The sequence below is a fragment of the Chanodichthys erythropterus genome, chromosome 14 (genome assembly GCF_024489055.1).
Source record: "Chanodichthys erythropterus isolate Z2021 chromosome 14, ASM2448905v1, whole genome shotgun sequence".
Taxonomy (NCBI): Eukaryota; Metazoa; Chordata; class Actinopteri; order Cypriniformes; family Xenocyprididae; genus Chanodichthys; species Chanodichthys erythropterus.
In genome coordinates, this window is record NC_090234.1 from 42649746 (window position 1) to 42675420 (window position 25675).

At 36.7% G+C, this 25675-nt stretch overlaps 1 protein-coding gene across 4 annotated transcripts in view; it reads right to left on the minus strand.

Annotated features, from left to right (window-relative positions):
• gsk3ba (glycogen synthase kinase 3 beta, genome duplicate a) overlaps window positions 1-22128 on the minus strand; it is a 77772-nt gene extending 55644 nt beyond the window's left edge. The window contains exon 1 of one of the 4 annotated variants that reach the window (XM_067410464.1): window positions 22016-22128. In XM_067410464.1, the coding sequence (XP_067266565.1) occupies window positions 22016-22034 (19 nt within the window). In that variant the 5' untranslated portion in view covers window positions 22035-22128. Of the gene's footprint in view, window positions 1-19343; window positions 21042-22015 lie in introns of those variants that run through there. The other 3 variants (XM_067410465.1, XM_067410462.1, XM_067410463.1) reach the window with 3 other exon arrangements.
• Window positions 22129-25675: the final 3547 nt, after the last annotated feature.

Below are 25675 nucleotides of genomic sequence, written 5' to 3' on the forward strand. Positions count from 1 at the left end.
AAATAAGACAGACAAGATACAGAGAACGCTTGCTGAAGACAACAGAAGCTGGCGTGCTTTGTGTTCAGGTGTGCTTTATAGCTTCCTGATCCGTGACGTCACCCGCCTCTGACGTCGCGTCTTTTCATTGGTTGGATACAGAGGTGCTTCACGAACACAAAAATACAGAGGGTTCCCATCACGTCATCCGACGTAGCGTCGATAGTTCCCACGAAAGGGAACTCTACTCATTTCACATACTGCTTTTCGCCTACTATATTGTAGGGAAGTATGTATATTCAAATGTAGCCATTCACACCAATTGACCCTTTAATTTTTTTTTCCTGGGGTTATATAATCTTTGCATTCCCATTTGCTCCAATGGCAAAATAAAAAATCCATGATAGCATTTCTATGACTTTCTAAAAGCGTGAAAAAAATAGAGAGATTGATTACGTTCATCAGCCATTGTATTTGAAACACCTACACAGCAGAGTTAACTAGTTATCTGAAATTGAATGTCAAGGTAATATAACACAAAGTGTAATAAATCTATTTTTTTTTTTCCTTTTCAAAAAATGAAAACAGATTTACGATGCTAAATAACTGTGGAAACATGTCATCACAGTCAAAGCATCACAACGTTTGGCAGACACTTTTCAAAAGTGACTTACATTAGATTCAAAGTACATTTTATTAGTTCATGCTTTCACTGGGAATCGTTCCCTTGACCATGGCATTGCTTACACATTGCTGTACTACTTGAACTACAGGAAAATCACTGGCCATTTGCATAAAGTTACACTTTTCTCAACTTGCTCATAATCTTAGGACACCATTCCACTCATATCGCCGAAAGTCTGCAACCACCATTGAAAATCAATGATTTCCGATTGCTTTGTCGCTTGTATGTGTGAAGGGCCCTTTATGGCTCTGATCTCATGAGAGATTTTTGGTTGATGTTTAACAGTGAGCCGGTGTCTAGCTGCAGGGCAATGACACACAGAGAACCAGCGGGATACAGCACAAACACACACAGAAATGCACGCGAAACTTTGATCTGTACCCACTCACTACTCCCATGCTCCAGACTGTGCGTGACAACTATCTGTATGCACCGCACACACAGTAATCAAACCTCAGGCCTCCCTGTCCGTCCAGATACTTCTTGAATTCCAATCTATCTCTTTCTTGCTCACTCACGTAAAACCCACACACTATACAATTCAAATTGGCTGTCTTAGCTACCAGGGTCAGCCAATGGTCACATATCAACACGTGACAAGACAAAAGCACCTAAGAATGAGACAGGAAACTGCAGCGGTTCAGGGAAGAGGTCCAGTAGACACTCCACCACCTCCACAAGCCAAACTGACCATAAAGAACAAAAACAACAGAACCTACAGCAGAGCTAAAGTGGAGAAATATCATTGTGGTTTTTAAGGCAGTATTGGCGTGTATATATTCTCAGTAATTCTGATGATGGTTTGCTCTAAATATTAAACTTCTAGTGTTAGCCAGAAGCACTACACCCAGTTCACCCAAAAATGAAAATGCTGCCATCAATTACTCACTCACACTGTTATTCCAAAGCAAACTTGTATTGCTTTTCTATAGCATTTAGCCTCAAATGTCCACTATACACTGGTTAGGTTTCTTCTTTAAATAAAAAAAAAGTAAAAATATGCATGGTATTACAATGTTTTAATAAAACAATGAGAAAACAGCCGTAAGGGGTTACTTCACCCAAAAATGAAAATTGTGTCATTTTGATACACGCTCCGAACCACTGATTCGAAACAAAAGATTCGTAAAGCTTTGAAGCTTCATGAAGCAGTGTTTTGAAATTGCCCATCACTAGATATTGTTGAACAATGTCATTATTTTGTTTTCTTGGTGCACAAAATGTATTCTCGTTGATTCATAACATTAAAGTTGAACCAGACTGTTGTATGTCTTTAGTAGCTTTCTGGGCATCTAAAAGTGTAAATTAACTTGTTGTCAATAGAGGCCACACTGAGCCATCGGATTTTATCAAAAATATCTTAATTTGTGTTCTGAAGATGAATTATGGGTGTAGAACGACATGAGGTTGAGTAATTAAAGACACATTTTTGGGTGAATTAAAGGCCCCGATATGCTTCAAATGAAATCGAAGAACGAACTGATGTGATGTAATTTCGAACAAAATGTTCAAAACGAATCCGATGGCTCAGTGAGGCCTCCATAGCCAGCAATGACATTTCCTCTCTCAAGATCCATTAATGTACTAAAAACATATTTAAATCAGTTCATGTGAGTATAGTGGTTCAATATTAATATTATAAAGCAACGAGAATATTTTTGGTGCGGCAAAAAAACAAAATAACGACTTATTTAGTGATGGACGATTTCATAACGCTGCTTCAGGAAGCTTCAGAGCACAAATGAATCAGTGTATCGAATCATGCTTCGGATCGCGTGTCAAACCGCCAAACTGCTGAAATCATGTGACTTTGGCGCTCAGAACAGCTGATTCGACACGCTGATTCATTATGCTCCGAAGATCAGAAATTCTATTAATTGTGCAACCCTAACATACAGCTAATCAATGGTAAACAGAAGCTCAAACATGCTTGCTTGACAAGCGAGGAGAAACTTCACTGGTTTCAACCCACAGTGAAACTTCATCGGTCCAAAATCTCACTCAACATAACTGAAAATTAAACATATAATCATTTAGCAGACACTTTTATCCGAAGCAACTTGTTGCACAAAATTCACGTTTTACTAGTTCTTGTGTCCCTCTTTGTGTTCCCTGGAAATCAAACGCATGACTCGGCATTGCCAGTACCATGCTCTACAATTTGAGCTTCATGAACATGCTACCCAACTGGCTGATATTAAAGGGATAGTTCACCCAAAAATGAAAATTCTGTCAACATTTACTCACCCTCAAGTAGTTTCAAACCTGTATGAATTTCTTTCTTTCTTCTGCTGAACACAAAGGAAGATATTTGAAAGGATTTAGGGTAACTAAACAGATCTCACCCTCCATTTACTGCCATAGTAGGAAAAATAAGTACGGGGGCAAGATCTGTTTGGTTTCTGACATTCTTCCAAATATCTTCTTTTGTGTTCAGCAGAACAAAGAAATTCATACAGGTTTGAAAGTACTTGAGGGTGAGTAAATGATGATTTCATTTTTGGGTGAACTATCCCTTTAAGCTGTCACACATCATTTTTTTCTTTCCGCATGAACAGACATATTACTTGATGCTGAAACATTTCACAGAAGTTACCTAAAACGTTATTGTTATACCATCTTTGCAATGCAAAACTAGTTAATATTATTAAATATTATTGTCGTTACAGTGTCACTTGTTTATATATCTGAGAGAGTGAGTGTGTGTAAAGCAGTGAAAAATATGGAAGACTTTCCACATGAAAAGTGCAGCTTTGATTGGCAACTCAATCTGAATTTCTGTCAAGCATAAGTAAACATTGCTTCAAGGCATGATAAACTAAACAGTAGCAATCACCTTTTTATCCCGGGCCGAAGCGTGTATGTGTGTGTGTGTGCGCGTGTATAAATCAGCCCTGAGCAGATAAGAGAAACATGTCAGAATGGAAATGATCAGGTAAGTGGAACGCAGACTCTGCCCTTTAATAAGACACAGATAAAGTAACACACTGCTGTTCCTCAAGCATAAGAAGTCTAACTCAAGACCTGTACTGCAGGTAAACATCATAAAATGTCCTTACCATCAGGAAGGGTTGGAGAAGCTAATTCATTAACTGTATTTCATAAAACTAAAAGTGACTCAGTAGCTCTTTTTGTGTAGTGATGCCATAGAACAACCATTTTAGGTTCCCCAAAGACCCCGTAGTGAGCAGTTCTTAAAAGCACAATTTTTCTTAGTGTGAAAAAATTCTTCATGGAACCATAGATGCCAATAATAATAATAATAATAATAATAATAAAAAACATTTTGTAGAGTGTACAGCCTAGCTTACGTTTTTAAAAAAAGTAGCCAGTCAGCTTCAATACAAGCTACAAACAAAAAGTAGCTAACTACATTGAAACTACGTAAGCGTGCGAAACTATCTTTAGAAATACATTACTGTCAGATGATTCAGAAGATATAATTTGTTTTTACAATTAGATCAGTATTTATCTGGCACAAAAACTGACGATCTCAGTTAACATGGTGAAATGATGAATGATGAAGTGATTAAAATTAGAGTGCTGTTGGCAATGGAAACAATGGCATCTGCCATGCTTAATGTTGCGAAATATAGAATGTAACAGGAGTAATGTAATGAGCCAATGCAGGCAGCCATTGATATATAGGCACTTTAAATGTGAAGATGGGCCAACATTCTGCATACATTTAATTGTAATGTGAGCATCAGTACGCCATGCCTTGTATGTTAATGTCATAGAAAATGTATTGTTAAGCCCAAAGTATTCCCAATTTTTCTAACCGCGTACACTCTGTACCCACGTGCGTTGAATTTTTTTGCACTAATTGGTTGTTCCAAAAGGTGGCAACACTTACCCTGGCGGATATTTGACAAATAAATACAATTTTATTTACGTTTTCGTTTCGTTCTGTAATCTTGTGTTTGGAGGGGTTTGTGGGGGGTTTGGAGGTGGCAAGAGCGCTTTTGTGAGGGTGTTCAGAGATACTCACAACTCTAGTTTAAAACAGTGCAAAGGCACGCTTATCTGTCATTACTTTTGGAGAGAAATAGTGCAGACACTTGATGAAACTTTCTAGTGTGCAAGTGTCGAATGCCTTTGAAAGGCTATGCGTTGGGCTATGCGTTTATGCTAAAAATTTGTCTCAAAACTGTACTATACTTTGCAGTATAGTAAACTTGTATACTTTGGCCTTTATAGCTGTTAAGATTACATGACAAATAAAACTTTAGCATCAAATAATACCTTTGTGTCTTTAACTCAATTTTCAAGTAGAACATAGGAAAAGGAGTACCATTTAAAAGGTACAATTTGTGATATTTATTTCCGCTAGAGGTCGCTAGAAGCCTATTCAAAACAAAGGCGTAGTTTGATGACGCCAAGTTTTAGAGCGGAAACTTGGGACATGTGGTCTCCATCTCAACGGATGGTGCAAAAGAATAGGGATTGGAGTCTGAAAGAACTCCTGTTCGTGGACGCGATTATTAACGTTACTGTAGTATGAAGCAGAGCAGGACCGAGTGTTGCGGGAGCTGAACGAGGAGCTGGAGCGATTGATCAACACACGCCTCATGAGCAGCGGGACTTTTGTTATGACACAGTCGCCGGCGCCGCTTCCGCTTTTCTGGTCATGAGTTTACGGGAGCTGTCCTTGTCGACAGAACCAGCGCCAGATGGTAAACAGTAATTATGTTCGATAAATAAGTAACACAATCCACCATAAAACGTGCAAGAAGTAAATAAGGAACTGCTTGAAGCAAGCTAGTAGTTTGCTGGACGCTAGACTCTACTTCCGCATTTGTCCACGGCACTGTTGTCATGTGGTTTCTAAGTCAGTAAAGGCGGTAACAAAGGTAACTGCGTCATTGACAGGCGACTGCACTGCCCCGTGTCACTGTTTAGAATGGGAATTTTCTCATGATTTACAAGTAGTTGAAAACATTAGAGATATTGTTAGTAATCAGCTGGACAAAATATATAACAATAGCCTAGTGGTTTTTACTGTATTATGTAACATTTTACTGCAAAAATGTTACATATTGTACCTTTAAATGCTGTAATTTTGCATAATTTACAATGCATAATAATAATATTAGTGTGTAATTAAATGTAATAGTATGCTATGTAATTAAAATTAACTGCAATAAATAAAAATACTGTTAAGAAAAAAAAAAAAAAAAAAAACATTTGTTTTTTCACATGTAGTAGACCATTTTTGTGCCGTGGGTAATAGGAGGATTGTTCACCCGGCTACCACCGCAAGTATATTTCAAACCTGTGGGAAGCACTGCATGTGATTTTTCAGAAAATCATGTATTAAAATATATTTAAGAATTACACAAGTACAATTCTGAACCATGTATTCCTTGTTTTTCCATTCATCTTTTCATGCCTGTCCAGTGTTTCATAAGAGAAAAGCGTATTCAACCTCCTACACATTTTTTTTTTTATTGTACAAAGGAAATTGCAAAGATCTCAGAATGGGTACCAAGGTTTTCAAGCCATTCAGGGAATTGTGGGTGGGGGAAGTGAGAGAGAGAAAATGTGTGGAATGTACTGGCCCATAATTTAGGTTGCTGCAAAAAATCTGTGCTGGAAATGCAGATTTTATCAACTGGTCCATTTCAGTGAGACAAAACTTCCTACCCTCCGTTCTAGCATGGATCTTCACATACTTAACACAATTAGGCCAATGAGAAGAGATAGCTCAGCTAAACATGAGGATGTTCCTATGACCTTATGTCAAACGTGAAGAGTTAAGGCCAGAACACACCAAGCCGACGCCGACGAACTAGTGGCGACGAAAGCAGACTGCGGGGTTGGCTCACGTCGGCAGCGTCTGTGTCCAAAGTTGCCCTGACACACCATACCAACGCTAAACAGCCGACAGCCAAGTAGCACGTCAGTTCTGCGCCTGTGTGAGATGAAATGCCTTTCCGAACCAGCAGGTGGCAGTAGCTGAACAGCCAATCAGAATGATCAGATGGCCCGACAGACCGACGAGCTCCGACAGTGATTCAACATGTTGAATCGGCCGAAAAAAAGCCGACAAGGACCAACTTCAGCTGACGAAGAAAAAATGCCCAACCGTCGGCTTGGTGTGTTCCTGCCTTTATGGTGTGTACAGAGATAACAAAGGCTAAAAAAACAACAGGCGTTTACATCCAAACGCTTCCCGTGTAGATACTGAGATCAAGCAAACATCACTGAAGTGCCACTTTTCAGGAAACCCCACAGATTCAAAAACTGTTACCAAAACCCCCCCCCCCCCAAAAAAGCGAAAATCCAGATGCAAAGCTAGCAAAACATAATATAATAACCTTTGACTTATTGACTTTGGATAGGCCAATCTATGTAATAATTAGGTTTCTAAACACAACAGATGTTGCTCTATGATTTCATTCCTCCATGGAGCCCTGAAGTACTCACACTTTATTGACATTTGGGAAACACATTCTGTGATAAGACTAAAACATCAATGATGAGAAAAAACATCTCACTTCTCTTTAGCCAGAAATCTATGATCAAAGTCTGATCATTTCCTGACGTCCCTTTTTATCTCCAGGCAGAAGTGTAAGAGCGTTTTCATCTTTGTATCTACATGACAGTCAACATTACTAAAAACCTGGATTGCACAAAGACTTTATCTTACCAGAAAATTCAGTGACAGGTCCCTGGCATAGTAACGTGTTCTCAGTGCATTCAACTCTCTTCCAATTCGGTTCCATAACCAGCCATTCATGTGTGGCATACATTAGTGTAATCTCTGATGATATAGCTCAGTTGGGATCAAACACATACTATACTCTTATTGTAGATGGCAAATCTGCTCCAAAGCTGCTTTTTTCTACTAATAATCATATAATTCCAATCCTATATTATTTTCTTTTTTATGAAAAACAAAAATGGAGATGAACACTACTACTTGGGGTAGGTACGAAATTATTATTTTTTTCAAAGAAATAAGTATTTGAAAGAAGTCTCTGCTCACCAACGCTGCATTTATTTGATAAAAATAAAGTAATAACTAAAATATTGAGAAATATTATTACAATTTAAATGTTTTCTGTTTTAATCTATCAATACATCTAAACAAGTTGTGTTCTAAATTTGAGGCTGATATCTCAAAAAATGAGCGTTCAGTAAGATTTTGTTTGGGAACAGTAGAATGCTGTAGAATTGTTATTTCTTAGTTCATGTTAACTAATGAAACCTTATAGTAAAGTGATACCTCAAAACCTTTACCATGTTTCATACCATTACAATAAAGTAAAATAGGGTCTGGTGGCTGGTGTATTCTGTAAGTGTTGAACTGGGATTATATCCCAGTTTTATTTCTTCTTATCTACAGTTCAAGCAGGAATCGATGTGTTCAACAAACATTAAAACAGGTTGTGCTAAACACAATGTAACTCTCAGTTGGGTCAGAACTGAATACGACTGAGTTATGTTGCTATTAAAATGCTTGAAGTTAAGAATCAAGTTTGCATCATCTAATTATTGTATATCTATCTCTCACAACTCTTGCTAATAGGTCTTTCAGTAAAGGCACTTGACCTGTGAGGTGATGTTATGTAATATCTGCACACAATGCACACTAGAGTTGTTTTTTTAAATTAAGACATGTCATCTTCATGGTCTTATCAGTGAGAGCATACAGCTGCCTGGAAATAAAGGCTATGTGGTCATCAACATGTTAAAACGTCTCTTGGAAAAGTACACACAGTACTGTTGCATCAAATGACCTAAATCATTGGCATTCATATCTTGCTACTTTATCACTTCAGCACTGTCTTTTATCTCATAAAAATGTTTTATATAATAAAAGCTACCATTTCAAGCTTGAATGGCATTTATAAACATGGTTTATAAAATGAAGGGAACAAACCATTTGGTAAGAGAATGGGTGTAGAGAATGATCAATATAGAGTATATACTGTATATGTACAGCTTAGTGAGCCACACCCTGGAGCTGCTTATGACTCCCTCTTCCCCTTTTTCTTCTCAGCTCCCATCCCCCAACTCTCTCTGTACTCATGGTATAGGAAAGCGGTGAGGGGCCCCTGGACGAAAATTTCACCTGAAAGGTTCTGATCCTTAGCAGGTGGCTTAAAGTTTGTGAAGTAAAACTAAAATTACAGCTATACTAACTGTACAGATATTTTGAATATTAACAATATACATTTGGAATGAGTTTAATGTGCTTTTTATTGCCCCCCTAAGTTTCTTAAAGAAATATTTTGTAAATAATTTCTGAGTGGCAAAAACATGTTAAGATTTGATGGCTCCATTCATTTTTGGTGAATCAGTTCAAACTTCTGGTTTCAAAGAATCAATGACCCTTTTTACACCTGGTATAGAGATGTCTTTTGGTGGATTGGATCACAAGTAGACCTTGTGATCACATTCCTGTTTATACCTGGTATTTTAATCCATCTTTTCTGTCCACTTTCAACCACTTCTATCCTGATTTCTTTGTGGGGAGGGTCTATGTGTTGTTCTAGATCTTTCAAACTAATGGACAAAATAAGCTTGCGCAATTTACATATGAACGCTTCTGGAGACGACAGAAAAACATACGGAGAGCATCAGCTTTCGTTTCTGCTCTGACAGCCACAAAACATCACCGAAAGTGGTGAGTGCCTGTTAGAAGTCAGGAATGGCGAGAGAACATTGTGCTTGGTACATTTTTTCATCTTCAAAGCAAACTTGGGTCTTGAGCTGACAAAGTTTAAATCCCATCTGGCTAGCGCACTTTCCATAACATTTATGCATTAAATCAGTAGGCAGAGAGTAGGCAGTCTATTGGGGTTGTTCGAACCCATTTGACCAGATAACCACATTAGCGTTTACACTACGAAAGTAATCCGGTCAAATGCGTTTTTGAATACTTTTCTGGAAGTGGTCGAAAGTGGACAATCTCAAAACGTTTTACACCCCGTTTACGCTTGAATTTAGCATCATCCACTTGTGATCCGATCGAGCAAAACACATCTTAAAGGGATACTCCACCGTTTTTTCATATTAAACTATGTTATTCCCTTAACTAAGACGAGTTGATACATACCTCTCTCGTCTCAGTGCGTGCACTAAATCGCTCTGTCTTGCGGTGAAACTTTGTTAGCACTTAGCTTAGCCCAGTTCATTCAATAGGGGCCAAGCAGAGAAGCTACCAAACACCTCCACGTTTTCCCTATTTAAATATAGTTACTCGAGTAGTATAACTCGACCTAGGACGGTGACACAAAACAAAACGTTGCGCTTTTCTAAGCGTGTAACATGGATAACTATATTGTATGGCGGAATACCATAGCAAGTGCTCGGGAGCACTTTGACTTGGCGCAGTAATATCTTCACTCGTGAAAAGTCCTCTCACCGGCCCCCGCTCCCTCTCCTGTAAAAGTCACTTTGGTTCTATTGACGGAAATGAGAGGGAGGAGGAGAGGGAGCGGGGGCCGGTGAGAGGACTTTTCACGAGTGAAGATATTACTGTGCCAAGTCAAAGTGCTCCCGAGCACTTGCTATGGTATTCCGCCATACAATATAGTTATCCATTTTACACGCTTAGAAAAGCGCAACGTTTTGTTTTGTGTCACTGTCCTAGGTCGAGTTACACTACTCGAGTAACTATATTTAAATAGGGAAAACGTGGAGGTGTTTGGTAGCTTCTCTGCTGGGCCCCTATTGAATGAACTGGGCTAAGCTAAGTGCTAACAAAGTTTGGCCGCAAGACAGAGCGATTTAGTGCACGCACTGAGACGAGAGAGGTATGTATCAACTAGTCTTATTTAAGGGAATAACATAGTTTAATATGAAAAAACGGTGGAGTATCCCTTAAATATTAGGTGTAAATGGGGCCAATGATTAATTTGTTTTATCTCTCACAAATGTTCGTTGATGTCTCCACTTATTTTGATGTTTTAGTAAAATTGTAGTTTTGTACTTTGTATGTGTTGTATTGGTGCATATAAATGAAAAGGATTAAATATTCTTTCTTTGTGTTCATTCTTTCTTTAGTTCTTACAGTGAACATTTTAGAATCAACCTTCACTACTTTGGCTGCATGGGTAGACCATGGGTTGTCTGAAAAAAAAAAATAAATAAATATATCTATATTTAGCTATAGTAGCCAACACTAACTGTGAAGGATGAACAACGCCAACTAAGGCCATATGTCTGCTGAGGACTTTACTAGTTTTACAGTATTCTCAAAGAGCTATCAATTGTTTTGTGATTGAACACAACCATCAATCACTTGCAAAATAAAAAAGACATCCAAAACACAATGACCAAACGCTCGGCTTTATGCTATAAAAATTAATGTTGTGTCCATTTACACAAGAATATGGTCGGTGTGCTGGCTTTTAAATGCTAAACAAGGATCTCATTGTCCCTGGACAGCTGCCTTTTCCGGAAAACAAACTGAGAAGTGGGGGTTGGGGAGGCGGTCTGAAGAATCACACGTCCCACTTCAGAACCAGCTGCTACGGCTGACCACTAATGCAGTCTCCTCAGATCAACTGCCAAGTCACACACATGTGTGCACGCTTGTAAACGAGACAAGCCGTGAGCAAATCTCTTCATGTGCAAGAACACAACATACAAGTTTTGATTGCAAGTTTTGCGAAGAGGTGGCCTCGATGGAAATTCAAATATGAAGAAGTCATTCTGCCACACAATGCATGCAAAGTATTTTGTGTGTGTGTGTGTGCAGAAAGGCATAACTCTTGAGATATCTGGTCTGAACCTACCTTGAAATATATCCTACCATGTCATCATCACAGCCTAAAGTACTGCCACGTCCATCTTTTTGAAGAACACACCCTTCTCCTCTCCCTAGGTAATATCTGACTCATGGGTTTCCTTTTCCAAACTACGACTACTTGTCAATGAGTGAATCATTTGGATTCAGTGTATCTGTTCAAACAGAAACCCTGTTTAAAACCTGTTGGAGCACGTCTGTTGAGACTGACAGCATATGTACGACGACATCATTGCTGGCATGTGGCGTCTGGCTTTTCTCGTCCTCGAGATCTGTGCCGAATGGAATCCACTCTAATATCTGTTACTAAGGTGACAACGTCACACATCAATAGACTTTCCTCAGATAAATCCCCACAAGAAAACAAAAGAACATGGTTCTGCAACAGCACCTGCTAAGATTTTAAGTCGAGCAACTAACCTAAATCCTAAATATCTTAATTTGTGTTCTGAAGATGAACGAAGGTCTTACGGGTTTGAGCGACATGAGGGTGAGTAATGACAGAAATTTCATTTTTGGGTGAACTAAACCTTTTACAGAAGGAACAAAAAAAAAGAAAAAAAAAAGAGAGATACCAGATGAATGGATAACTGTATAATAGGAGTGTAACGGTACACGTATTCATACCGAACTTAGTGCACGTGTGTACCGGAAGCATTACATTGCAACATTAAGGTCTCCTATTAATCGCAATAAGCTCTGCGTTTTGTTACAAAGTGTCATCCTTTAAATTCTATCCACAAAATTCAAACAGAAAGTGGCGTTTTGATGCGCTTTGATATGTCGTGACAGATCTCTGTACAGGCGCCTCAGTTCAACCGGCAGCACGGAGCATGAGTGAATGCAGTCATCTCTTCCTCTTTAATAGCGCACCCCTAAAGGTACGTTGAAAGATACAGTACAACTTACTGAAATGTATAATATCTTGTGTTATCGCTTATTTTGTGTTTCAACAGCGGAAAGTCAATAAAACAGCTTGTAAACAATGCAAAGTAGCATTTGCCTCAGAAAAGCCATTCAGTGTCCACAGCTTGTCAGTTCGCCAGAGAAATGAACTCTTTCGCTTAATATATGCACTGTATTAGCCCATATATTCATTATATTTTACTTAACCTGTTAGTGATGTCTTGATAATTTAATGCATGTTTAAATAAAATGTCATGAAAATGACAGCCACTGTATATAAATGATTATTTCAACAACGAATTGGAGTAAAACTTAATTTTATAATTAGATTTAGAAGTTAATGCAAAAACTGCCTTATGTGCAGCTTACAAGTTTGCATACAAATTTGTTTGAGTGTTGATTATTATATCCAAAAATAAAAACCAGTTGAATTTAGGGTTATAGTTTGGGCTCAGTTGTTAACCTTAAATATTATAGTAGCATAATGTGCAAGGAAGGGCTCCCACATAGTTTATAGCATCATCAAAGATAATTTTTTTATCCTTATGAAACTTACTTATAATTTATGTATCTAAAGACAAAAACACAATTTGTTCAGTAAACTACTGTTTAATAAGAAAGAAATTTTATGTTTTTCTCCCCACCTGGTGTACCGAATCCATACCGAACCACGACTTCAAAACCAAGGCACGCACCGAACCGTGAGTTTTGTGTACCGTTACACCCCTACTGTATAAGAAATAAAAAAAAAGTGTGATACTGCATAGCATTTACCCTCAAAATTTCCCCTTTGCCTTTGAGCAGTCTGTAAAATGGTCCTGTGGGAGTCTGGTATTTTTTGAGTCTCTCTCCTGATATGCTCAACAGAATTTACCAAGAGGGAAACTCACTCAATGCTAAAAAAAATCCTTCAAAGACTGATCAACAAGTTATACTTTCTGGAATTAGTTTAACTGTGAGAATGAATCTCTGAGTGTAATAATTTACAGGAAAGAAAAATACAACAAAGATGAATACCTCAACCAAAATACAGTTAGTGAACAAGGAACAGCTGAAAGGAGTTTCTATAGATTCCAGTTTTATTATTGTTACATGGAGTAACTTGAAAGATAGGGGCAATTCCAGGTAAATTTACTTGTAGAATTGGATTGATTTAAATTTGTTACATAACATGAAAATAATTATCTGTAAATCAGTATCGGCCACATCCTTCATCAGAATTAAGGCAATTTTTCCATAATTAGGACTTGACATCTCAAAGAGATCATTTTAACTTTTAATTAAGGTACTGAACTGAACTCTACCTTGTTCTTAAGACAACTTACTTAACCATTCGTATTTGTTTTTTGACATTTGCACTGTGTAAAGCTTCCCAACATTGGTAGAGCTACGACTGTAAGGTACAGAACTTCCTGTTGATGGTTTCATGAGATTGAGAGACAAGGTATCCTGTGATGTGTGAGACAAAGGCTAAATTAATCATAAGCTGTGAGAACTTTTGTGGCTTCTCTGAATGAATGGCATGCCATCAAAGAGAACTGCAGTAAACTTCCTGGAGCACACTGTCAATCAACCAAAAATAGAGCATTTCACTGGTTTACTCCCTCTAAGGAACAAAGAACTAACATTAAATCCAGCATAAGTCCTCCATACTTTGTGGCATGAGCTCAACAGTGTACATGAATTTCCTGTTTGTCACATACTGTCAAGTCCTAATTCAGGAGCAATTTTACAACAATCACACAACCAAACTTTCAAGGTACTGTATGCGTTTTTGCACTTATAAGAGATAAATGTTTGCTACAATGTAAGAATGAAGCCAATACGCAAAATATATTTTTTACAGACCTCATTAAAACGTTTGACATGCACAATTTTCTTTACAAGTGCTAACCCATTTCCTTTGAAACAGGAAGGACAAATAGGTATATCAAAATGCTTGTTCATTTTTTTTTAATAAGCAACAGCCTTTTCATTTGCTAATCTTTTGCAGGTGATAATAATTTTGCAGGTTATCATGCGAGTCCAAAAAATTCTGAACCATAACATGGAACTTTTAACTGTAAACAAGCCAGAAATAGGATGTATATCATCTCCTATTATAATATATATTAAATCATCTCCTATTTCAATAATGTCTGAGCTTCATGTGTGCCTTCCTTTTCTTCTAACATCCGGCTAGGCTAATAACCATGCAATACCAATACAAAGTGCCACCCACAGAAAAAAAAACAAAAAAAAAAAACTTTTTGCCAATACTTTCAAAAGCTGTTATGGAAAAAAAAAAAAAAAAGATCAACCTAATGTGTATTAAGCTAACAGACTTGCACCAGTATATATCTCTTGAATCATCAGTTACTGTTGAATGCTACTTGTGATTGCAAAAGAAGGTATGGATGTACACACATGCAAAGATACAAGGAGTTGTGCTGAGGGTGCAGGAAAGCTTCCACACATCCACAGAAGCTGACAGAGGCAGATGATAATGGAGTGGGGTGAAAGGTGACACCTGCCTTACCGAATCCGCAGAGAGAGAAATAGAGAGCGTTTTGCCACTGGATGAAGCTTTGAACAGCAAAAAATAAAAAAATAAAAATGAAAAAATCAGCTCAGATTATTGAGAAGCACAAATCTGATCAACTGGGTGAATGAAGATCAATGAAGATCTTGAAGATCCTCTTGAATATCTTGAAGATCTTAGATGATGAGATACATATGTAGCACAGAATGAGAATGAAAAACGAAGATGAAGAAGACAAAAATAAAAGTATGTGCTAAAAGTCTGGCTAGATTACACTTGAATTGATACGGAAAAACCTACGCCATCGTTACGGTTCGTATTTACAAACACTGAGGAATCCTCCGGAGCTGAAATTCAGATCTGGAAATAGGCATTTTGTTTCCAATACGCGCTATAAGCGGTAGACCAATCACAACAGAATGGGCCATCTGACCAATCAGAGCAGAGTAGGTTCTCAGAAACATGGGTTTAGAGAGACTGAATCTTCAAACAAACCTTCGAACGACTCTTTGAGAAATGAGGTAATGTGCAGTGTATATTATGAGAAACTTAAAAGTGTTTTTTGACCTTGCATGCATGTAAACCTATTATAGGAGACCTCCAAAACAAAATTAGGAAGCTTTAAAATAGCATAATAGGGGCACTTTAAATTCAGTGTAAATTCTGTTCACCAGATTTTTTGCATAATCTTTTTTTCCAAGTGAAACTGCTGAACAGAACTTGATTTCATCCATAGGGAGTTGACTATCAGGAAAACATACTAGAATAAAGCCAAGTGGTTTGAGGGGAGGGGTTGAAAAAAGGGACGTCAGCCGAGAGGTAAAGACGTTTTACTGGCATAGCACATAATTAGATTTTGATAAAGGATTGGCAAGACAAATGGAATATGGAATAATATTTTTCAAATGAATCTTTTAAAAATAAGATCATCCCAAAATAACTCACTATTGTTACACTGTGAATGAACAAAAAGTAAGGCTGAACATATAGCTATGAATTCTGAGAGAATAAGTCTGAATAGGGACATTCCTATCTCTATTAATATGATAGAAAATGGGACAAAAAGACATCTGTCTGAAAACAGATGGCACAGCTGTAGCACCATAACAACAGCATCCATCATATTAAGGTTGCAATGGCTATTGAAGTAAACTAAAATTAGCTATTTATAGGTTACTGATGAATCCTGCTTGTGAATATTTTTGGGTCAAGAGTGTAGTTTTAGGTGGTAGGATAAACCATTACTTAACTCAAACCAGATTCAAAAAGACATTTCCAGCGCTGTCAACCTGGACACTTCAAGGCATTTCATGTAATTACTGATTCTTCTGTACTGTTAATTTTAAAGATAAAAATAAATAAATAAAAAGTTCAAGCAAGGAGGGTAATGGAACTAAAGGTAAGCAGGAGTGAGCTGGGTCTGCACAGCTAAATACTCTTTAAAAACATTATGATTAACACACGTGACACATGTGATCAAGTGATTTTTTGTTTTAAAGTTGTGCCAATGGCCTTTCAAGGATGGATTACAGCTTGCTGTAGCTAATGGGGTGAAAGGGATGAAAGTTCCTACAAACCTTTCTGTGCTTTATTTTCAAAAGGTTAAGGGTTTTAGAATGAGATAAGTACAGCCAGCCATTTCAACACTTATTTTTAAAATAATAGCATCTATTTGTGTGTTACTAGGACTTTTTTAATTACTAGAAAAAATCCAATATGACTAATAACTTAAGTTTCATTAGTGACCACTATCAGATATGACTACTTATTCAAATTATAGCATCTACTATATACTATAATATATCATTAGTATATGGCTAGTATATATTCAATTAGTAACTGCTACATATTCTTCAGTTCTTCTGTTTTTTTGCTACTTGTCACAAATTCAAATTTTTACCTTTGAATTTCACATTTCATCTATTTGCTTCCGACAGGTAAAGATTATTGCCTTTGTCACGGTTATGTTCACATGACATTGCAGTGTTGTGTCATTATGAAAGTTTATCATTGCTATGGGTTTTTAAGCCTTGCCAGTTTTTCCATTATAAACACTGACATGCAATAAGCCGCAAAAGAGAATTCAAGTCAGTACTCGCACCATCACAGCATCCGAATTAGTCCTTTTTCACAGCTTTTTGTGCTTAAAGGAATAGTTCATCTAAAAATGAAACTTATTCCATGATTGACTCATCCGCAAGCCATCCTAGGTGTAGATGACCATCTTCTTTCAGATGAACACAATCGGAGATATATTTAAAAACATCCTTAATCCTCCAAGGTTTATAATGGTAGTGAATGGCTGTCCAGATTTTGAAGACAAAATAAAAAAAAATAATCCATACGACTTCAGGGGGTTATATAAAGGCCTTCTGAAGCAAAGTGATGCGTTTGTTTAAGAAAAACATCCTTATTTAAAACTGTATAAAGTAAAATAACAAGCTTCCGGCGCGACAGCCATACGCATTGGACGTACGCCCAAAACGTGTTAACTTCCACAACGTAGTACACAATGCCATGGCGTGCTACACAATGACATGATGTACTACGCGTAGCACATAGCGTAGGACATAGTGTAATACGTCATGTCATTGTGTAGAACGCCATGGCATTGTCACTATGCAAGTTAACGATTTTTGGACGTACTTTGAATGCGTATGGCTGTCGTGCCGGAACCTTGTTATTTTGCTTTCTCAAGTTTTAAATAAGGATATTTGTCTTACACAAATGCGTCGATTCATTATAGAAGGCCTTTATTATGGATTAATTTTTTAATGGATGGATGCTTTTTTTTGTCTTCAAAATCTGGGTTCACATTCACAACCATTATAAACCTTGGAGGAACAAGGATATTTTTAAATATATCTCCGATTGCGTTCGCCTGAAAACAGAAAGTCATACACACCTAGGATGGGTGAGTAAATCATAGGATAATATATTTTTGGGTGAACTATACCTTTAAACAGTCAAATACACAAAAATGCCCGTCATGTTGAATATTAATGTAAACACAGAAGGCGTCTTAAGTGATCGTAAACCGTAAACATAAAATCAAAGTGTCAGTAAATTGGATCTGTGCATTCATCACTCACTATTTGCTTCCGACAGGTAAAGATTATCGCCTTAATGGTAGTGAATTATAAACCTTTATTTTTTATTTATTTATGACGTCCTATTACTCATTATTAGTTTATTTGGTTTTATTTGATTACTGACTGTGTAGTTGTCCTTAGATAGCTTGTTTTTTTTTTGTTTTTTTTTTACGTATGTTAATTAGGCTAGTATTAGTTTTTGCTGCGATATCGAAATTGGTGTAGACAATTATGAAATCCCAATGGTATTTAAAATTGCATATTGTAAAAAATGTATTTCAAGCAAACACAAAAACTATATTGTGTTTATTGTGAAATAATTTAATACATATTGTGATATCAAATTTTGATCATATCGCCTACCCCTGTTAAGTACTATTACCAATTTATTTAACTGTTAACTATTTAAATCTAGAATCTAGTATCTTTTCTAGATTTCATAATACTAATTTGAATAGACATTAGTATTTATTTATAAGACTCATACTTCAAGTTACTGGTAACATTTGTAAGATTAAAATTGGACTATAAAGCAGCAATTCTGACTAGTCATCGCATGACTAGATAAGAAATGTTATTAGTAACATCTGGTATAGTTACTAGTCTCATAAACAGATACAAGTATAACTCATACTAATAAAGCTGGGTGCCAGCAACAACTGACACAGTAATCGGAGGCGAATATTTGATACTGAACCACAGACTCAATGACAAAATTTGCAATCTGTTACAAAGAACACAAAGGCATAAATCCAATATGTAGTAAATATCTAATTAGGAACAGAAAAAGATTATTAGATTACTCAATAGTAATTAAAAAAAATAAGTACTCAAAACAAATTATAGTAGTTTAAAATAAGTTTTAGTAACAGAAATATATCTATTATAAACACTGGATTATAATTAAATATATATACACACTAGTATTATAAAACAAATTATAGTTAATTTCAGGGAATAAATTGCATTGCAGTTATTGCCAAAGGACTAACTACAGCCCATGGCAGTCAGATTGAGATTACATATTGATGTGTTCATCTCCAGGCTGATTCAGCACTGATTCAGTCTCCTTTACAAGAAAACGCACAGAAGTAACGTTAGTTCACCAGCCATCAACCCGCACTCAATCAGTGCCAGTCATACCCATCTAACCCATGGCAGGGTCCCGGTACATGTTCAGCAGTGAACTAAAGCACGCTGACCGATTTAAAATGGGGCACGTCATATTTCACCCAAAGGTGACACTTGAAGGCACTCGAATCTCAGATCTCATGTGCCTGACTCGGTCGATGTGCACAGATGCGCCATTCTCGGTTATTAAAGCGAGCAGGTAAGGTCAACAGCACCCTCGACAAAGCACTAAAAGCAGATTTCCCGGTGTCCGAAAATGATACTTACTGCTGACTTTCATGCTGCCGAAAGCCGACGGCTGCGGCACTGGCTTGCAGCTTTCTGCGAAGGAGGTGGTTCTAGGCCGACCGGACATTTTCCAATCCGAAATCCCACGCGTCTCTCAGAGTAATATACGCTTGTTTGTCTTTAACGAATCCGTTTCGACCCACGGGAACCAGTTTATCTCCCACTTAAATAATACGGGAAAATGGGCGAAAGCCACTCGACTGTCCGGGGTTCCTTGGCTGTCGTTTTCTTCAGCGAGCTCGCGACCGTCTCGCTTTCAGAACATTTTCCACGGGAGCGTTTTTCTTTGACTGTTACTATTATCTTCAGTGATGAAACCTCAGATAAATTCGATTATGAATGAAGGTGCTCTTAAATCGGTCTTTTCCCAGTTTCCCTCGAACCCCACCGATCCTTGTCTCTCTCTCTCACTCTCTGACTGGAACAGAGATTTACACAAAGAACATAGTCTGTATCTAATATACCCTCAAACCGCTGGGAAATTGGAGAGGTTTTTCATCACCATGCAGTATTTTTCATATACTGAGGTGGAGACTCAACGATCCAGTAGCACCAGCCATGGCGGCTTCCTTGCTCTAACCAACGATACGAATGAGAATTTTCCAATTGCCCAATTTCAAGACTGATATCCTCGACCGTTCCGACCCACTTAACTCCATGCACACGAATGGCGAAATAAAAAATCCAGTATGCGCACGGGTAGTTAAAGAAACGAGCCAAAAGTGCGGTTCCTACAGGAAACTGCGATCACAATCCCCACGGTAATTCAGAAATTTCCTTTTTTATTTCTTCTCCGTCGGTCTGTGCTCGTTCTCTTTGTCACTCCGACCGATGAACGTAAACTACGTTATGTGCGCAATAGTGCTGATATAGTTGAACGGGAGCACAGACGGGGTTACGCCATAGTGTGCCGTCGAGAATCGGAAAATGTGAACGCGCAGGAAGGCCTGGGGAGGTCGGAGACAGCCAATCCAACGTCTTTCTTCGTAGATGGGCGGAGCGACGGCGAGCATCTCCGCCAATCGAGTGCAAGTGTCCGCGGAACACATGGCGTAATTTGCCAATCTGTCAGTGTTCTGAAGCCATGGATGACGCGCGGAAGTCGAAAGGGGGCGGGCGCGTGGAAAGACTGATTGTAAAATCATCCAATAAGAGTAAATGAGGGAAGGAAACAGCCCAATCCCGAAGAAGCATCAAAGGTGCAAAAGTAATCAAGCTACACTGTTGCTAGACAGCTAAGCTCCAGTGATCTATTCTGTGCCCTGACGCTTTGCCATTGGTACAGTGTAATTTACAAATCACTCACATATGTTTTCCACCAATTTTTGATTATAATTATGTAATTAGAGCGTCAGAGTAATATAATGGGTCTAATAGTGCTTTTTAAGATCTAAAAACTAATATGCATGTGTTCTAAAATAGTCTAATCTAAGAAAGTGTTTAGCCTGTAGTAGTAGACTAGAATATATACTCTGGTCAAGTTCAACCACTTAAACTTTAAAAATGATAACTTGTTTATTTACACAGGAAAATGACCAGGGTGGAATTAAAGAGACTAGTTATTGCTCGGTAAGGAATTGAATGCTAAATTATATGAGGGTGTCAATCTAAAGGTAAATGTGATATTTTTAAACTTTTGAATTTTTATGTGAAATTAATCATGTGATGCAAGAATTTTTAAATCTCAAATAAAATAATATATTCAGTGTTATTTTAATATCATTTATATAGTCTTATAATATTATATTTATTTTATATTTTATATTTTTATTTTTCATTTTACTTTTAGTTTAAATTTTAGTAATTTTCTAATTTATATTATTTTTAAAATATTTTTTAGCTTTAATTTATTTATTTCAGTTTTAGTTTTAGTCATTTTATTTAATCTTAAACTTATTTTATTTCAATAAGTTTCTAACTAATATCTACATTTTATTATAACATATATTATTTTGGAGTTTTTTTAAACTTCAAAACAAGAACATCTTGATTCCATCTAAACTGTAAAAAATAATTGTTGGTTTAACTTAAAAAAAAGTAAGTTTAAAATTTAGAGTTCATTAAAATTAAAATTTTGAGTTAATACAATGAAGGTGATTGGTTTAATCAACGGAAACTCAAAATATTACGTTATCTGAACAACATTACCTAAGTTGATTTGACAAAAGAATAAAATGTTGATAACAAATCATGAAAATAATTTTTTAAATATACAATGAATAATTTTAAATGATTAATTCTGAGAGAGTTACGCATCTGTGGTCAACATGCATCAACAAGTTAAAATTTACGTATTTTTTTACATAAAAAAATTACGTATATGGTTAATTGTGATATTGTGATAAAAAAAAAATATATATATATATATATATATATATATATATATATATATATATATATATATATATATATATATATATATATATATATATATATATATATATATATATTTTTTTTTTTTTTTTAATAGTTAGTTTAACATTTCATCCGATATATTAAGACATAGCCAGCATAAGAAGGGAACATGATGAATGTACTTCAAAGGATGAATGACCCTAATATCCTTTACAACAATATTATACAATAGTATTTAAGCACACACTTCACCACAGCACATTGTCTGGTCTCAACTTTGAGAAGGACTCACTTACCTGATCCACTTACCTCCATGCTCCAGCATTCCTATGTCACTCCCGATCCTCTGTGTCTCCAGCGTCTTCCTGTGTGAGTGTGTCTCCGGCGTCTTATCATCCCGGACTCCATCCCACTCCAATATACTCACTTAAATGTGTGCTCAACTGTTCAGGTCCACGATCTCAAAAACAAAGAACTGCCAGTAATCTCATTCAATATTACTCACCTGCTTGTTTACTATCCCTGCTACGATCAATAAAGCCTTATACTCACTTTTACGTTGTTGTGAGTCTGTGTTCCGCAACACCAAGTTATGGCAAATATATTCTTAAGTCAGCAAAACACTGGTTAGACACTGGCAGTGAATGTGCATCTACCGTGCTAAAAGAGAGGTGATGCTATAGTGCTAAGACAGCAGAATTACTGACCTTTTAACTCTAGTTAAAGCAAAACAGCTATGTCATTTGCAAGAATGTCTGGCTTTTACTTGCAAGAGTTCAGTTTTCATGTTGATAGAACATTTTGTAAACGTGGAACACTGTGTCTGACAGTAGGTTGGTGACAGATGTGGGGCAGTTTTAGGGCTTAATGAGAAGCCAGAAAGTGTAAAACTTGCAGTTCAAAAAGCTTACGCTATGTTATGCCTTCCCTATTCAGCTTACGGGAAAAGTGTAACTGACGTGATGCCAGTTTACACTTTCTTTGTATGTTGAATACAGAAGGCAGTCTGGCGGAAGCTAGATATTTTACTTCATAACTTGTTAAATATGGATATTTTTTAACACAAATGCTTCGCTTTTTTTATGATGGATGGAAGTGGATGGAGGCACTTTCTTCAGCTCATACTCGTGACCCCTGTTCACTGCCATTATAAAGCTCAGATGCGTCAAGATATTTATTAATATTTCTCAGATTGTGTTCATCAGAAAGAAGAAAGTCATATACACCTGGCTTGAGGGTGAGTAAAGCTTGGACTAATTTTCATTTGAAAGTGAACTAATCCTTTAAAACAGAAGTGCTTATGTCAAGTAAATACATTAGGTCAAAGAGACTCAGCTGACAAAAAAATTTTGGGAATTCCTGCATTGCATGAACTATGAAATAACATGAATTTATAAATTTTAATGTTTTTGAAAGACAAAAGCCTTCCAGAGACAGTAATATGCAAATCACAGATTGATAGTTAGGGAGAATTAATGAATTATGAATAATTTACTAACATGTAATTATGTCATTGTAAACTGTAGTCTGATTATGAGTATTTTAAAACATAATATAATCTAATTACAAGTACTTCATTTTTGGAATCTGATTACATTTGCAGATTGCGATCAGTTACTACTCAGCTCTGGAAGCCAGATTATGAAACTGACCAAACTGATGGACCATTACTGTTAAAATATGTCACTATAAATTTGTCATGGAAGTATCACACATATGAAGGCATATAAGCATTTTGTTATATTTCATAGTACACATTAAAGGTGCTACAGAGGAACTTTTCGTCGACTGAGAAAACAAAGACTGTTAGTGAGTTTTTGAAAAACAACCCCCCTCCTTCACAGCTCATTTCGAGGGAACGCCTCCCAAAACTCGTGCACGAGTATTGGAACACGAGTGTTTGTTTACCACCGGCATTCGCTGTGTTGTGTTAGTGGATTCATTATGTCGGACTCACCGCAGGTAACTCATAATCTGCAGTTGTTACTCCTGTCTCCTGACAAAAACATTGCATGCGGCGCCTGTGGAGTGTGGAAAGTTACTGGAGCGCGCAGCCGTGCTCGTCTCTCACAAGGAACGTCACGGCAGTGAGACAATCCAGAGGACCAATCGTTTACGCCATGATCGCGTCACAGAAAAGAGTAAATAATTTTAATAATAAATAATTTATAAATAATAATTAATAAATATTTTTTGAAGATTTTTGCAATATTACTTGAAACTGTCTTTACTAACTAATTAAAGACTATCAGTTAGTAAAGACAGTTTCAAGTAATATTGCAAAAATAGAACAAAACATCCTCTGTAGCACCTTTAAATTTGATGAAAAATTAACATGCCATGTTGGCGTTGTCTTTCCACTGGTGTATTCTTTACCTACCTTTGAAGTAGTATCAATTGTGAAAACAATGTAATAAGGTTGATGAATAAGTTTTCTGCACCCCAACACCCCCCAACAAAATAGGCATGTTTCAACTAATGTTTGCACATTCCCGCAGTGGGCTTACATAACACAGCATGCAACATAATTGCTTATTTACAATTTGTAGATGGGCAGATTCTCCTTTTCACCCCACCATCAACATGATTGTGGTTTAGATCTAAAGTGCACGTTCCATTTGTAACCAGTGTACTGTACATCCTGTGCTATGCAGAATATTTCACAATGTCTGTGCTTGTTCTCTGCCACCACTCTTTTCTGTGATGTGATCATGTTGCTTTGAGCACATTTTACAATGTTGTTTCACAAATAGCCCTACATCTGCAATAGAACAAGTGATGCAAGTAATCCAAGTTGCAGTTTTCTTTTTGCCTTAAATGCAAATACTTCCTGGGGCAATTGTGTATGTGTGTTTGCACACATGCACAGATGTATATACACTTGTAAACACATTTATTCACCTAATATAAGCACACATCTCCTCAGTTACATTCAGTCTTTTAGTATGCGATCATGTAAATGTATTTGTTTAGGAGTGATTCAATAAATTTAGGTTCATAGAGAAAGCATGTTTACAGGAGGGAATAGACACATAAACATTTAGACACACTTAAATATTTACACAAATGCAATATATGCAAAATATTTCGGTTTCGAAAAACACTGTTAAAACAAATAACATAAGATGCAGCTCAGGTTCTTCAGTCACATTTCCTGCTCCTTAAAGTTTAAATTAGATAAATAAGGAGATAAACACATATATAACAGCCTTGGTAAACATATTATCCTCTATCAAACAAAACGGAACACATCAAAAAGACTAGCCAAAAATAAATACCAAGTACGTTGTAAAGCATTCTGAAAGAGAGAGCCTAATATTCACAACATGTATCTTCTATGGAATGTTTTATGTAGCATAAAATAAAGCATTTTAATATTGCATGAAAAAGATTCATCAATTGGAAAGATTTAATTGATATTGAATATCACAGAACTGCAACTTAAAATGACCAAGGCACTACATCACATAAGAGTCCAAACAGTCCATGCAATACAAAACACACTAAAAGCTAACTTCACAGCTGATTGGGTTTCGTTTTGACAGTATTTGCATATTCCTTCTTATCTAATTTCTCTTTTAGGTTTTGCACAGTGTTTCTAAATTCAAATGAATGTAAATAAAATCAGGCATACTCATAACCTAAAATTTGTAATTAAATTTGAATTACTGAAATGTCTAAAGGTGTATGGATATGAATATAATAGCTTTCTTGAAGAAATAAGTGTAAACACATGAATTGGCTCTTGGCTCACACAAAAATGGCTCATTTCCATTTAGTTATGCTAATCAGAGAAGCAAGACCACCATGCCATTACTTTATTACCCAGTACATTATGTGCACCCCCCACCCCCCACCACCCACTGGCTTTAATGAGTGTAAAAATGCCTAAAAACTCTAACAAAGTGATGTGACCATCAAATAAATTAATAAAATATGTGTACACATCTTTAAAC